This window comes from Carcharhinus amblyrhynchos, chromosome 34, assembly GCF_965287045.1.
Source record: "Carcharhinus amblyrhynchos chromosome 34, sCarAmb.v2.hapA, whole genome shotgun sequence".
NCBI classification, from domain to species: Eukaryota; Metazoa; Chordata; class Chondrichthyes; order Carcharhiniformes; family Carcharhinidae; genus Carcharhinus; species Carcharhinus amblyrhynchos.
The window spans coordinates 14277077-14292349 of record NC_137357.1 but is presented as its reverse complement, the minus strand read 5'-3'; the positions used below and the strand labels follow the sequence as shown (position 1 = coordinate 14292349).

The 15273-nt window shown below is 46.5% G+C and overlaps 1 protein-coding gene across 1 annotated transcript in view; it reads right to left on the bottom strand.

Annotated features, from left to right (window-relative positions):
* LOC145361154 (GDNF family receptor alpha-2-like) overlaps positions 1 to 15273 on the bottom strand; it is a 255756-nt gene that overhangs the window by 236939 nt on the left and 3544 nt on the right. The window contains exon 2 of the mRNA XM_080216781.1: positions 14344 to 14643. Within this exon, the coding sequence (XP_080072907.1) occupies positions 14344 to 14643 (300 nt within the window). The remainder of the gene's footprint in view (positions 1 to 14343; positions 14644 to 15273) is intronic.

The following is a 15273-nucleotide window of genomic DNA, read 5'->3' as shown; positions in this document are numbered from 1 at the left end:
ATAAAGAACCCTGAGATTCCTCACCAGAGCATTATAAAACAGCACATACCCAAGCAGCTCCTTTTTGGGGAGCTCTCTGCTGGAAGACGCTCGCATCGAGGGCAGAAGAAACATTTCAAAGACACACTCAAGGCCTCCCTGAAGTCGCCTGACATTGACACAACCACCGGGGAAAAGCAGGCACAAAATCGCCCTCCCTGGCGCTGCCTCATCCACAAAGGCTGTCAAGCTTACGAAGCAAGGTGTATTGCTGAAGCACAACTTAAGCGCGAGCTGCGCAAGTGCAGAGCCACCAACTCAACAACGTCACAAGTCTGTCCAATATGTGCCAGGACATTCCGTGCCCGAATTGGCCCTGATCAGTCATCTTTGGACACACTGCACCCAGCCTCCAAGTGAGTCATGGTGTCGAGGTCCTCGTCGATGATGATGATGGACGAAAAACTACAAAACAGAGTGCGACACCAAGCCACATAGATATTAGGCCAAATGGACAAAAGGTTGATGTAGGTTTTAAGGAGTGCCTTAGAGAGAGAGAGAAAGAGAGACACACGCGTGTCAGGAGGGAATACCAGTGCTCAGGGCCTGGACTACCAACAATGGAGTAATTCTGATTGGTAACGTGCAAGAATTTGGGAGGTGCAGATACCTCGGAGGGTTGTGGGGTTGGAGGAGGTCGCAGAGACAGGGTGGGACAAGGCCGTGGGGCGATTCCAAAGCTGGGATAAGAATTTGAAAATTCAAGACACTGCTTAAGCCAACACCTCGGGACAGACAATTTCAGCTAACTGCAAAAATCAAAATGAGATCCAAATGTACTTTAGTTGATTATAAATGGGCTTCACCCTTGAGTGTAAAGATATTGATTTTCATTTACAAGGCTGAGTGTGATTAACAGTCAGATCCCAATGATTTTCCATCAGAAATTGCAATGTCATTACAAGAGTAAAATTCTTAACTTGCATTATGCATTGTTAAATATTTCAATACGTAGTTTTATGTTTCAGTAATTGCACTCCAAGAATGTCGGATAGAACGTCCCATTCTGCCTGAGCAGAATAAATCCCCAACCTTTTAACAAAAAAGAAAGAAACTGCAGATGAGTTCTTGTGGAAACAGGAGAGGGGGTTTTAGTTCAGTCAGGCAGCATGGTCAGTGCAGGATTGGAGGGCCAAAGGACCTGTTCCTGCGCTGTCATTTTCTTTGTCCTTTGTCCATTCTCCTTTTCCAGTCTTACATTGCAGACCTTTGCTTTTTGAGATCGCAAAGTTCCCAAATCTCTGAGCCCTTCAGTAACTTTGAGGGATTGTGTTCGGAACAGGTGGTGCACGAGTATTTCTTTTCAAGGGGGGCATGGGGCAAGATGGGCATTTGTTGCCCAATTCTAGTTGTCCTTGGGAAGCTGGTGGGTTTGAGGGTGTGGCCATCAGCAGCAGGGGCCCTGTGTCTTTTGACAGTCCACACAAGGGCAGCTCAAGAGAGGGTCATAAGAACTCTGAGCAGGAGTTGGCCATCTGACCCCCTCCCCCCCACCCTCCCACCCCGAGCCTGCTCCGCCATTCAATAAGATCATGGCTGATCTTTTCGTGGACTCAGCTTCACTTACCCACCATCACCCTTAATTCCTTTACTGTTCGAAAATTTATTGATCCTTGGCCTTAAAACCATTCAATGAGGTCGCCTCAACTGCTTCACTGGGCAGGGAATTCCACAGATTCACAACCCTTTGTGTGAACAAGTTCCTCCTCCCAGGACACTAAGGGGCAATTTTAGCATGGCCAATCAACCTCACCCTCACAGTCCAAAGATGTGCGGGTTAGGTTGTTTGGCTATGCTAAAATTGCCTCTTAGTGTCCTGGGATGTGTAGGTTAGACGGATTAGTGGATAAATGTGTAGGTGTCTGGGGATAGGGTCCAGGTGGGATTGTAGTTGGTGCAGACTCGATGTGCCGAAGAGCCTGTTTCTGCACTGTAATCTGCTCCCCCTTATTTTGAGGCCATGCCCCCTAGTTCTAGTTTCACCCGCCAGTCGAAACAACTTCCCTGCTTCTATCTTATCTATTCCCTTAATAATCTAAGATCTCCCCTCATTCTTCTGAATTCCAATGAGTATAGCCCCTCATTCGAAGAATGAGAGGTGGGAAGATGTTAAGGAGGGATATGGGGAGAGGGTGGGTTGGTAGGATGTCAGGAAATGGGAGATGGTGGGATGGAGGGATGTGGAGAGAAGGTGGGATGAGGCTGAGACAAGGAGGAGTTTCTTCTCTCAGAGGGCAGGGAGTCTTTGGAATTCCTTGCAAGGTCCTGGCAGCAATGTTGGAACAACCCTCTCCATCTCCTTCAAGACCTCTGTCACTCACTCGCTCACTCTTTCCAGTCCTCTTGAGACCTGGTGCCTGATCATCGACACAGCCCATCATCACACCTAGAATTCCAAACCTTAAAACCCGTGCTTCCACAATTCTCTTCAATTCCTCTCTTAATATTGTTCGCCTTGTCTGTACACTCACTTAGTGCTTGGCCACCATCTCCGTCCCTCTCCCACCCCTGCTAAAACATGATGGAACTTTCCATCCTGTTTGAAGAGCTCAAACCAATGTCTTCATGGTCAGGGACCATTTCAGTACTTAGTTGGCACTTTGGTAGGTCCCAAAGTCATGAAAGGTGTCGGTGTCTCTTTTTCCTTTTAGCACTCACATAAATCAAGCTCCTGTGACAATGGGCTTATTCAGATGAAGCATCTTGTACCTGGGGACAAATAGAAATCTGGGACAGAGGATGTTGGAGTGAGACAGTAGGTCAGTTCGTACATGAGACTGTCCTCAGGGAAAGGGCAGCGTAATATTTTGACGTTCGGCCAATTTTAGAATCCAATAAAGTTTTCTCCCCAAAACACTCGAGTCTCTCAGACAAACGTAGAGTGGCCAAAAATGTATTTCCAGCACATCCATCGCAGCTCGCGAGTTGGAGAAACTCAATGCAACAGTAAATGCTGAAATAATCATTCAGTATTAATGTATGCAAAATTGCATTGCGGCTCTGGAGATTAATCTCGCAGTGCACTGGACGAAACACTGAACGTGCTTCTGAATGTGACGATAATAAACCTTCAGAGGCAGAAATCCCTTTCACCAAATTCCCTTTATTTACATGTTCCAACAGCAGTACACAGAGTGCTGTCAAAAGAACAGAGAAAATTACAGCACAGGAACAGGCCCTTCGGCCCTCCAAGCCTGCACTGACCATGCTGCCCAACTGAACTAAAACCCCGACCCTTCCGGGGACCATATCCCTCTATTCCAATTCTATTCGTGTAGTTGTCAAGACACCCCTTAAGAATCATTACAGTATCTGCTTACACTACCACACCTGACAACAAGTTCCAGGCACCCACCACTTTGTATGTAAAAGATCTGCCTTGTACATCTCCTTCAAACCTTGCCTCACACACCTTAAACCTGTTCCCCTGATGAATTGACTCTTCCACCCTGGGAAAAAGCTTCTGACGATCCACTCTGTCCATGCCTCTCATAATCTTGTAGACTTTTACCAGGTCGCCCCTCAACCTCCGTTGTTCCAGTGAGAATAAACCAAGTTTCTCCAATCTCTCCTCAGAGCTCATGCCCTCCCGATCAGGCAACATCCTGGTAAATCTTTTCTGTACCCTCTCCAAAGCCTCCACACCCTTCTGGTAGAGGAGCAACCAGAACTGAACGTTTTATTCCACCTAACTAAGGTTCTATAAAGCTGCAACATGACTTGCCAATTTTTAAACTCAGTGCCCCTGCCAATGAAGGCAAGCATGCCGTATGCCTTCTTGACTACCTTCTCCACCTGCATTGCCACTTAGTGACCTGTGTACCTATACACCCAAATCCCTCTGCCATTTCCTGCATATTTCCTATCTTTATTAGCCTTTCCAAAATGCATTACCTCCCATTTGTCTGGATGAACCTCCATCTGCCATCCCTCTGAGCAAGTCTCCAACTGATCTATCTCCTGCTGTATCCTCTGATGCTCCTCATCGCTATCCACAAATCCATCCCACCTTCTCCCCACATCCCTCTATCCCACCGACCCACCATTTCTCCAGATTCTAACATCCATTTCCTTGCTGCCACTCCCTCCAGGAGCCCATCAGGTCAGCTTGATGCTTCACCGTGGCAGATGATTCCAAACCTCTGGAGGCAAAAACACTTTCCTCCTTACTCTTAACTTCCCAGTGATTCATCCTGATCTGAACTCGTTTCCCACCCCCCCGCAGTGAGCGAACATTTCCCCTCGTCATCTGTCATTAGACCAAAATCGTAGGTGCCTCTTTGCAAAGAAAGTGATCCCAGGGTTCAACTTTCAATCCTCAATGAAACACCAGATGTTCCAAAGCAGGAACCCCATTTGTCACTATCCACTCATCGCTTTGTTTTAATTCATTTAAAGGTTAAAGTTCATTTATTAGTGTCACAAGTAGGCTTACGTGAACTCTGCAATGAAGTTACTGTGAAAATCCCCTAAGCATCTGTTCAGTACATTGGCCATGCTAAGTTCTCCATTAATACGCCCTAACCAGCACGTATTTCACAGGATGTAGGGGCCGCTGGCGTCTGCCCACCCACAGCTGCCCACGCAAAGGCGGTGGTGAGCTGTCACCTTGAACTGCTGCAGTCTACACCCAAAGTGACGTTTGGGAGGGAGTTTCAGGATTTTAACCCTGCGACAGTGAAGGAACGGGTGACATGTTCCCAAGTCAGGGTGGTGAGTGACGTGAAGGGGAGCTCGCAGGTGGTGGTGTTCCCAGGTATCTGCTGCCCTCCTCCTTCTGTGATCACAGATTTGAAAGGTGTTGCCAAAGGAGCCTTGGCGAGTTGTGTCTTGGAGATCGTACACACTGCTGCTACCGAGTGGCGGAGGGAGTTGGCGTTTGTGGAAGCAATGCCTGCGGAAAGGAGTATTGATTGGGTGGGTGGTTGTTCTGAACCTTTGGAGTTGTGTTGATCAGTTGGGTGCAGTGGGGAGGAGAGATGGAGCAGGTCAAACCTCAGATAGAGGCTGCCTATTCATCTTTGATCGTCCCGAACAGAAGACCAGAAAAGCTGTGGCAAAAAAGAAACCAAGGCAGCAGAGTTGTTGAGGTCACAAGAGTTTTTCCATTCTTCAGCTCGGCTCTGACCAAAGCAAGCCAAGTGGTGGCTACGAATTGGAATGGAGGCAAAAAACAAATCTTAAACACCATCTAATAATCAGCTAAATATAAAGTAAATATCCTTAAGGATCAGCTCAGCTCGCGGCCGTGTGAATGAATGTCTGATTCAATATTTATATTCAATACAGGCAAGCTCTTTCAGAGTACTTTGCAAAAGCTATTGCTTTAATTATTTATTCTGACTTGCAGGCAAGGAGAGAAGTTGCTAATTTCTCCGCATTAGTTAATGGACTACACGTCCTGGCAAACATTGACAGAGTGAGATTTGCTTGCACAGGGTTTGACCAATAGTCACAGCTGTGTGAAAGGAAGGGTGAACCAGTTTTGTAAATTTAAGAGGAGGCAGCCCATTAGATCATGGATCACCTGCACTGCAACCCCACTGAGCCCCATTGGTTCCCCAGCCCCAATGGCAACAGGAACCTCTCCCTCGTGAGATTTCCTCCAGACTCCACACACCCTAATGCTTTGAGGGAGTGAGTTCCAGATTTCTTCATCCCTTTACAGACATTCATCCCTGACTGGTCTAACTCTACAGATAAGGTGAGGTCCACACATTCTGGGCTTTGCCCACCACCAGCCTCCTTCTCTCTCCTGTAAACCTGTTTGAATCATTATCAATCTATTGAAGAGAATATCGGGTTGGTCAAACATCTTTCCACAACTGGTTCTCCAATCGCCTGTTGGGTGAAGGATTGGCATGTTTTGGATACCCTAAATGGAAATATTAAATATAAATATGCAAATATTAAAATGTTCTAGGAATCTTCCCCATAACCCAGCCCAATCTATTGTCATGACAATTCAGCTGTCATAGAGTCACAGAGGTTTACAATTCTCTGAAGGCTGAGGGGTGATCTTATGGAGATCTATAAAATAATAAGGGGCACAGATCAGCTAGATAGTCACTACTTTTTTCCCCAAAGATAGGGAAGACTAAAACTAGAGGACGTAGGTTTAAGGCAAGAGGGGAGAGATACTAAAATGTTCAGACAGGCACTTTTTTCCACCCAGAGGGTTGAGTGTGTCTGGAACAAGCTGCCAGAGGCAGGTACAATTTTGTCTTTTAAAAAGCATTTCTACAGTTACATGGGTGCAATGGGTAGAGAGGGATATGGGCCAAATGCAGGCAACCGCGACTAGCTTAGGGGTTAAAAACAAAGGCAGCATGGACAGCTTGGGCTGAAGGGCCTGTTTCCATGCTGTAAGCCTCTACGACTCCCTAACACTCCAATAAAGTTACTGTGAAAATCCCCCAGGTGCCACATCCGGTGCCTGTTAAGTTTATTTATTAGTCAGAAGTAGGCTTACGTTAACACTGCAATGAAGTTACTGTGAAGATCCTGAGTCCACTGAGGGGGAATTTAACAAGGCTGATGACATCTCACACTTAAAGCTGCAGAACTGGCTTCTGGTTTCACTATTGAACCCTGTGTATTCTATTTGTCTCAACACAATGCAGAGGTGACAAAGATGTCTACATGTGTGACAGGTTTTGTCACAGTAATTGCAAATGTCTTCTCTGCGCTTCTCATTCTTTCTGCAGCTCATTCACCAAGCCTGCACCAATCAAGCACATTGAGCAGCAAGAGTAAACAGACTCACATAACCAAACACAGAGGGCTGGATTTTACGGCCTCGCTCATCCCGAAACCGGAAAATCCCACCCGAGATCAAAGGACCTTTCCATATTCCACCCTCGCGCCCACTCCGATTGCCCTGGGCAGTTGGGATGGTAGAATTCCAACCAGAACGTCAAACAAATAACGTATTGAGAACCATCAGTTTATGGTTCCTCCTGCAGTTGTCGTGCCAAGTAAAAGGAGAAACAAATTAAATCCATGTGCGTTGTAACTCACCATTCCTCTCATTCTTCTTTGCTCCATGCAACCTATTTATTGCATCATGTCGTGCATTCATAGTGTTTGCTGCATGGCTGCCATGAACCCAGCTGAGAGGAAACGCCACCTGTGTTATTGCCCATTGCACTCAACGTGAAGCAGGAAGTTAGAGGAGGAAGTTTACAACGAGGAGGAGAGAAAGAGAGGAGATTCAGAGAGTTGCAGGAGCAATGGGTGGGAGGAGGAGTGTTAGAGCGAGCACACTATCAGCCTCATCAGGGAAGTAACAGCACTTCAGGCCAGCCAGACCACCACAAACTCTTCATCTACTCGAGCCCCTTTCACAATATCCTTTGAAAAGGTTGACCCGGCTCCCCTCTCTGTCGCTGATGGACCTCCTGTGCATTTCTTTTGAATTTTAATTTACAATTCCACTTCTTCCTTTTGTCAAGGCAAAAAAAACTCTTTGATTCCGCAATAATCTGAGAAAATTGGAGTCATTACCCAAGCAGCCAGGTTCAAGCAGTGCCTGACTGCTGTATTTGTCACAATCTGAGGGTGGATCTTCTCTCAGAGAGAAGATATTTTTGGTACATTTGACAATCACGAGTCTCGTACGGCAGGAGCCAACTGGTAATTTCAAAACATCCCAGAGTACCTTACAAAATAGGTTGTGGAAGATAGACTGCACTTGGACACTTGAAATCTTTTCTCACTTATTTTTTCTTTTGAGCAGCGGACAGTGAGTACCTGCCAACCGTCTGTGCACAGAGATGGGGAGCACAGCGGGAAGTGTCTGAGAGGTATTTCAGAGCACAGGTAATGAGAGAGGTACTGGGTTAATTGACAAGCCTGAATGACTTGTGTTGAGAGCTGGGATGGCACAGTGGTTAGCACTGCTGCCTCACAGCACCAGGGACCCGGGTTCAATTCCAACCTTGGGTCACTGTCTGTGCGGAGTTCGCACATTCTCTGCGTGGGTTTCTTCTGGACGCTCTCGTTTCCTCCCAAAGATGGGCACGATCGGCGATGCAAAGTGCTTGGGATGAAGAGGATAGGGTTGGGAGGCCTGAGTAAGATGCCCTCCAGAGAGTTGACGCAGACCAGATGGGCCAAATATTTCACACACAAGCACATTTAGCCATTTCCCTCCCCAACACAGGGAGTTGTATAGAGGGGGAGAATCAAATCCATAAATCTGTGATCCTCTTGCATTGCCTGGCTGACAATGATGGTGGTTCTCCTCATGGCCACAGGAAGTGGCGAGGGCCAGAACAGAATGTCACACAAATGAACCAGAGCAACTTCCAATTCCTATCAGAAGATTCACCAAAGATCCTGAAGCCTGCATGGTCACTGCGTTTCAGAACCCAGAGGGAAGGAGGGATGCAACTCTTACAGCCCAATTTTATCCACTGCGTTGCACCCAGTTTTGGGCGCGGAAACCTGGTAAAGTCAGGCATGAAGCGAATAGCGTCTGATTTCCCCTTTACCAAGGCCCAAAAATGGCCACTATCGGAACCACGCCAATTTAAATGCATTTGTATGCATTTAAATCGACTTACTGAGCTGGACACCCAAACTCTTCCCCTTTTATCGTAGCCTTCGCCCGTCCAGATTTGGTGCTAAACAGACCTGACTGGCAAAGGTCTGTTTTGGGCACACCAACTTCTGAAGATGTAAGTTCAGAGCTTCCAACGGCTCTCTGACTCAGAGCGGTGGGGTTGGTTGGGGGGGCGGGGCGGGGCGGGGCGGGCGGAAACCAAATCATTCTGCACACGCGCAGTTCAAAGCTTCAATTGGAGCAGCAACGTTTCGGACACGATAAGTCCCGTCCACAGCACGATTCACACTCGCGATTTTCTTTCCAGGCTGCGTGCATGGGGGGGGGGGGGGGGAGGGGGGGCACCTGAGAACAGGTTTCCAAGTCAAATCTGAATGACGCCCAGATTCAGCACTGAGAATCAAAACAGTAAAATTGGCCCCTTCGAGGGTAGAATTAATTCCAAATTTGAAACAAGGTTACGGCTAATTTTACATTCTTGGTTGGAAACACAGGAAGAAGGGATGACAAGGAAATTGCTCCGAGGGCTCTGTTAAATCTTTGAAATGTTCAAGAACACTTCCATCAAAGAGGGCAGACGAGAGACAGTTATATAGAGAGACGAGAGACACCAGTGTCTATCACAGTCATATCAGTTTACAGCATGGAAACAGGCCCTTCGGCTCAACTTGTCCATGCCACCCTTTTTTTAAACCGCTAAGCTAATCCCAATTGCCCGCATTTGGCCCATATCCCTCAATACCCATCGTACCCATGGAACTGGCTAAATGCTTTTCAAAAATAAAATTGTACCCGCCTCTACTACTACCTCTGGCAGCTCACCACTCTGTGAAACAACTGCCCCTCTGGACACTTTCGTATCTCTCCCCTCTCACCTTAAACCTACGCCCTCTAGTTTTAGACTCCCCTACCTTTGGGAAAAGATATTGACTATCGAACTGATCTGTGCCCCTCATTATTTTATAGACCTCTATAAGATCACCCCTCAGCCTCCTACGCTCCAGAGAAAAAAGTCCCAGTCTATCCAGCCTCTCCTTATAACTCAAACCATCAAGTCCCGGTAGCATCCTAATGGATCTTTTCTGCACTCTTTCTAGTTTAATAATATCCTTTCTATAACAGAGTGACCAGAACTGTGCACAGTATTCCAAGTGTGGCCTTACCAACGTCTTATACAACTTCAACAAGATGTCCCAACTCCTGTATTCAATGTTCTGACTGATGAAACCAAGCATGCTGAATGCCTTCTTCACCACTCTGTCCATCTGTGACTCCGCTTTCAAGAAGCTATGAACATGTACTCCTAGATCTCTTTCTTCTCTCACTCTGCCCAACGCCCTGCCATTAACTGAGTAAGTCCTGCCCTGGTTCAATCTGCCAAAATGCATCACCTCGCATTTGTCAAAATTAAACTCTGTCTGCCAGTCATCAGCCCACTGGCCAATTGATAAAGATCCCATTGCACTCTGAGGTAACTTTCTTCACTGTCCACTATGCACCAATCTTGGTGTCATCTGCATACTTACAAACCATACCTCCGATATTCTCATCCAAATCATTAATTTAAATGACAAATAACATCCCTGAGGTACACCGCTGGTCACGGGCCCCCAGTTTGAACAACAATCCTCTGCAACCACCCTCTGGCTTCTGTCAAGAAGCCAATTTTGTATCCATTTAGATACCTCACCCTGCATCCCGTGAGATTTAACCTTATACAACAAATGACAATGCGGGACCTTGTCAAAGGCCTTGCTAAAGTCGATGTAGACAACACCAGCTGCACTGCTCTCATCTACCTTCTTGGTTACCCCTTCAAAGAAATCAAATTTGTGAGACATAATTTTCCACTCACAAAGCCATGCTGACTGTCCCTGATCAGTCCTTGCACCTCTAAATGCCTGGAGATCCTGTCTCTCAAAATACCTTCCAACAATTTACCCACCACAGATGTGAGGCTCACTGGGCTGTAGTTCCCAGGCTTTTCCCTGCAGCCTTTTTAAATAAAGGCACAACATTTGCCACTCTCCAATCTTCAGGCACCTCACCCATGACTATCCATGATTCAAATATCTCGGCCTGGGGACCTACAATTTCCTCCCTAGCCTCCCACAATGTCCTGGGATAGACTTCATCAGATCCCAAGGGATTTAACTACCTTGAGACGCTTTAAGACTTCCAGCACCAGAAGGGTGTCAGAAATAAAAAAGAGAAAACATTGGATAGAAGGGTCACACTGGACTCAAAATGTTAACTGTGTTTCTCACGCCACAGATGCTGCCAGACCTGCTGAGTTTATCCAGCAATTTCCTGTTTCTGATCTCCACAGATATTATGCTTTTATTTGATCAGAAGGGTATCAGATGTCCTGCCTCCAGCCCCTGCTCAATATTTGGGTCCAAATTCCTTTCAATTAACTTCCAACTCAGTCAAACATTCCGTGAAGACGACACAGGTCAAACGTGATTACTTCTCACTGCTTGAATCCCAGGCAGTGGAGTCTTCCACGAGCTGTGTAGATGCGTGCTGGGTAGGAGTGCTTGTTTAGCTGCCCAGAGTTCCACACCAATTTGTGTCATTATCCTGCCAACCTGACCTTTAAGAGCTCAAGTAATCCCAGTAGGGATCCAAGTCAGTCAAATTGTTCCGAATTGGAGGAAATTGTAAAAGGAGGTCACTCAGAGGGCGGTGAACTTGATATTTTTAAATGAAATCTGTGCTCAGTTCCCTCTGAGATCGCTGTGTGGTATCGGCAGAAATGCTGGACTGGCGGGGGGGGTGGTGGAAGAGGGAGGGGGATACATCTCAACCATCATCTCATCAATCTACACTGTACCTAATCAAATCGCCCAATTAGTGGGGAGGGGGAAGGCGACAAGTTTGATATTCAGAACTGAAGCAGATTATAACACAAGTCTACCCTTGTCACAGATCTCCTGTAAAGATTACTGCAAAAATACAACAGCCGTGTTAATTCTGGCAGAGATTTCTGACCCCTCTCCATGAAGCGCAACGGGTGTACATTCTGATTGTCAATTCATAACTGTTCATTTAAATCACCATCTTCTTTTACAGTATTAATTAAAATGAAGAATTCCTGCAAAAAACTTACTGTGCTTCAATTAATAAAATGCAGCAGAGTACTTTTCCATGAGGATGACTCGGAGCACATGAAAGGCATTCCAACAATGTCTATTTTTAAACTTCCTCACTGTCTGAGTGTCAGACTAATAGTGGGGTTCAGTGCTGGCCAGCAGAGAGACTGTGTTCAAGTACGCATTACTGACGTTATTTATAAAATAAGGCCAGTGTACTTGGACAGAGAGGAGGCTGGTTTCCTTGTTGTCCGTCCCTGGGATGTGAGCCTCGCTGGCCAGGCCAGTGTGTACGGCCTGCCGCTAATTGTTCCCTTGGGGCAAGTGTTGGTGGGCTGTCTCTGACCGAGTGCCTTGCTCGGTCATTTCAGAGAGCAATTAAGCATCAACCACTGGAGTCAGACACAGGGCCAGACCAGGCAAGGTTGGCAGATTTCCTCCCACGATAAGCATTAGTGCAACTGGATGAATTTTCACCACAACCCCACCGTGGTTGTTTCTGACACAACCATTTGATTGAACATTTATTCATTAATTTAATTTCATTTCAACTCCCTCAGGCTGCCATGGTCGGATTTGAACTCACATCAGCAGAGATTCAGACCAGGGGGATTCCCTGCGTTATTGATCCGGGATACTGTGCTACTTTTACAATGAGGCAAGGCATGTTATGCAAGGCAGTGGGACAATCAAAACAGAATTGACAGCACAACTTTACGACATCTCATTCCAACCTCTCCCGAAATCACACAACGGTTACAGCGTGGACCACGGCCATTCAGAGCTGCACTAGCTCTCCGTACGAGCAATCTCCCTCTTGGCATTGCCCTGCCTTCTGCTCACAGCCTACATTCTCCATTTTCTAGTCTCATTGCCTCGAGTGCCTCCATCGAACCTGTCTCCTCTCAGGCGGTGCATTCCAGAACTTAACCACTCACTGTTGGCAAAGATTTTTTTCCTCATGTCACCGTCTCTTATTTTGTCAATTCCCTTCATCCGCATCCCTCTGGTTCTCCCATCGATGGGAACAGTTTCTCCTTATCCACCCTTATAATGTCTTCGCTACGAGGAGAGCTGTTCTCCCCGGAAAGACGGAGAATGCAGGGGGATCTAATAGAGATGTATAAGATTATGAAGGGTATAGATAGAGTGAACAGTGGGAAGCTTTTTCCCAGGTTGGATACGAAAATCATGAGGGGCCACGGGCTTAGGGTGAGAGGGGCGAGGTATAATTCAGATGTTAGAGCAAAGTTTGTCCACAGAGGGTCATGGGAGCTTGGAATGCACTGCCAAGTGGGGTGGAGGCAAGTACGCTAGGCTTGTTTAAGGCTTACCTAGATAGGCATATGAGCAGACTAGAGATGGAGGGATACAAAAGACTGTTTGAAATATCGGGTCAAGAGCCTCAGGACGTTCCTGGGAGTCAATAGATTCCTATGGGCCATCCAATATATTTTATGGCTAACCTATCTTACGTTTGAGCTTCTGGGGATCTTCCATGAATGTCTGTATAGGCTGTGTATGTTTATTGAAGTTTTTTTTACATCCACAGGTGATTTGGTCCACCTTGTTGGCCAACAAGTGGCATACACGCGGAGGGTCGTGCGAGGGCTGCTCTTGGATGTTGCTTTGAGAGTTGCCTAGTGCTTCACGTCGTTAGTGTCCACTTAAACTGGACCGACTGACGGGCAACATGACAGCTCAGTGACTATCACTGTTTGCTGTGCAGATACACGGACCTAGGTCGGATCTCCGACTTGGGTCGGTGTCTGTCAGAGTTTGCACATTCTCCCCGTGCTTGCATGGGTTTTCCCCGGGTGCTCCGGTTTCCTCCCACACCCCAAAAACATGCTTTTAGGCTGATTGGTGTTAACAAACTGTCCCAAAATTTGACCTCCCCAAATTTGGCGTAGAGAAAAGTCATAGGTAGAAGAAGGTAGACGAGGCACTCACTGAAAGTTAAAATGGGCGGCTTGGGCCGAAGGGCCTGTTTCCTGTGCTGTGTTGTTCTTTGTTCTTTATAATTCTAAAACCTCCATCAAATCTCCTTTCAACCTTCCCTTCTTCAAAAAGAAGTCCAAATTTTTCTGATTTGTCCGTGTAACTCAAGTTCTTGGACTGCGGAAGCATTCTCATGAATCTTTCCTGCACTCTCTCCAATGCCTTCACCATTCCCCACTCAAGGGTGACACCCAGCAATACTCGGGCAGAGGCCAAGCCAGAAAATTCCATCAAGTTTAACACTTGGCTTTATATTCCATGATCCTCTTAATCGTGGATTCTGCAGGCCTTATGAACCGTTCTCCCAACCTGTCCTTCCACCTTGCGTAAACGTGTACACACATACACACACACTCTCAGGTCTCGCAGCTCCTGCACCCCTTACGAATTGTATCCTTTTTTTGTACAGTCGCTCCCTCCCACCCAAAATGAATCACTCGACATTTCTCTCCATTGAACCTAATATGTCACCTGTCCACCCATTCCACCAACTTGCCCTTTTCAAGTTCTACACTGTCCTCCCCACCCCCCTAGTCCACAATGCATCTAAATTAAACAGTGCAAAATCTCAAACTGCCAAGCTGGATTGTGACGAACCCAGAGCCTCCAATGATGTGCTGGGAACCAGTGAGAGTGCCTTACCTTGCTGTAAGCTCTGGTGGATGCTCCAATAGATAGCCAGACACTGTTTCTCCTTCTTCATTGCCCGCTTGCAGCGGCAGTCGAACAGCGGGCTCCGCTGGAGCGCCACCACCGCCACGATGCACTCGTTCTTGGCCTCAGGACCGAAGAGCATGGAGGCCTTCCCCGCCAGGCACTGGCGCAGGGTCCGGTAACGGCTGCTGCAGCCTGCCTCAGCGGCACATAACTCATTGGCCCGCACGCAGTCCACCCTCCAGCCAGCCGGTAACACAGGCTCCCCGCTGGAATGCAGCACCTCGTCTACAGCATGGAGGAGGAAGGGTTAAAAAAAAACACACAAACATTAAAAAAAATTCAAGAGCAGGAACCGTACTTTTAATATAGTCTTAACTAGTAATCTAACCAGGTAATGTCCCATTTGTCCATTAACATCGCCTGAACCAGTAATCTAACCAGGTAATGTCCCATTTGTCCATTAACATAGCCCTAATTAGTAATCTAACCAGGTAATATCCTATTAGTCCATTAATATAGCCCTAAGTAATAATCTAACCAGGTAATATCCCATTCGCCCAGTAATATAGCCCTAACTATGGACCTAACCAAGCAATGTCCCATTGCCCCATTAATATAGCCCTAACTAATATTCTAACCAGGTAATATCCCATTAATATAGCCTTATGTAATACTCTAACCAGGTAATATCCCATTAGTCGAGTAATATAGTCCTAACTAATAATCTAAACAAGTAATATCCCATTAGTCCACTAATATAGTCCCAACTAATCATCTAACCAGATAATATCCCATTAGTCCATCAATATACCCTAACTAATAATCTAACCAGTTAATGTCCCACTAGTCCATTAATAAAATTCTAACCAATAATCTAACCAGCTAATGTCCCATTGCTTCATTAATATAGCCCTA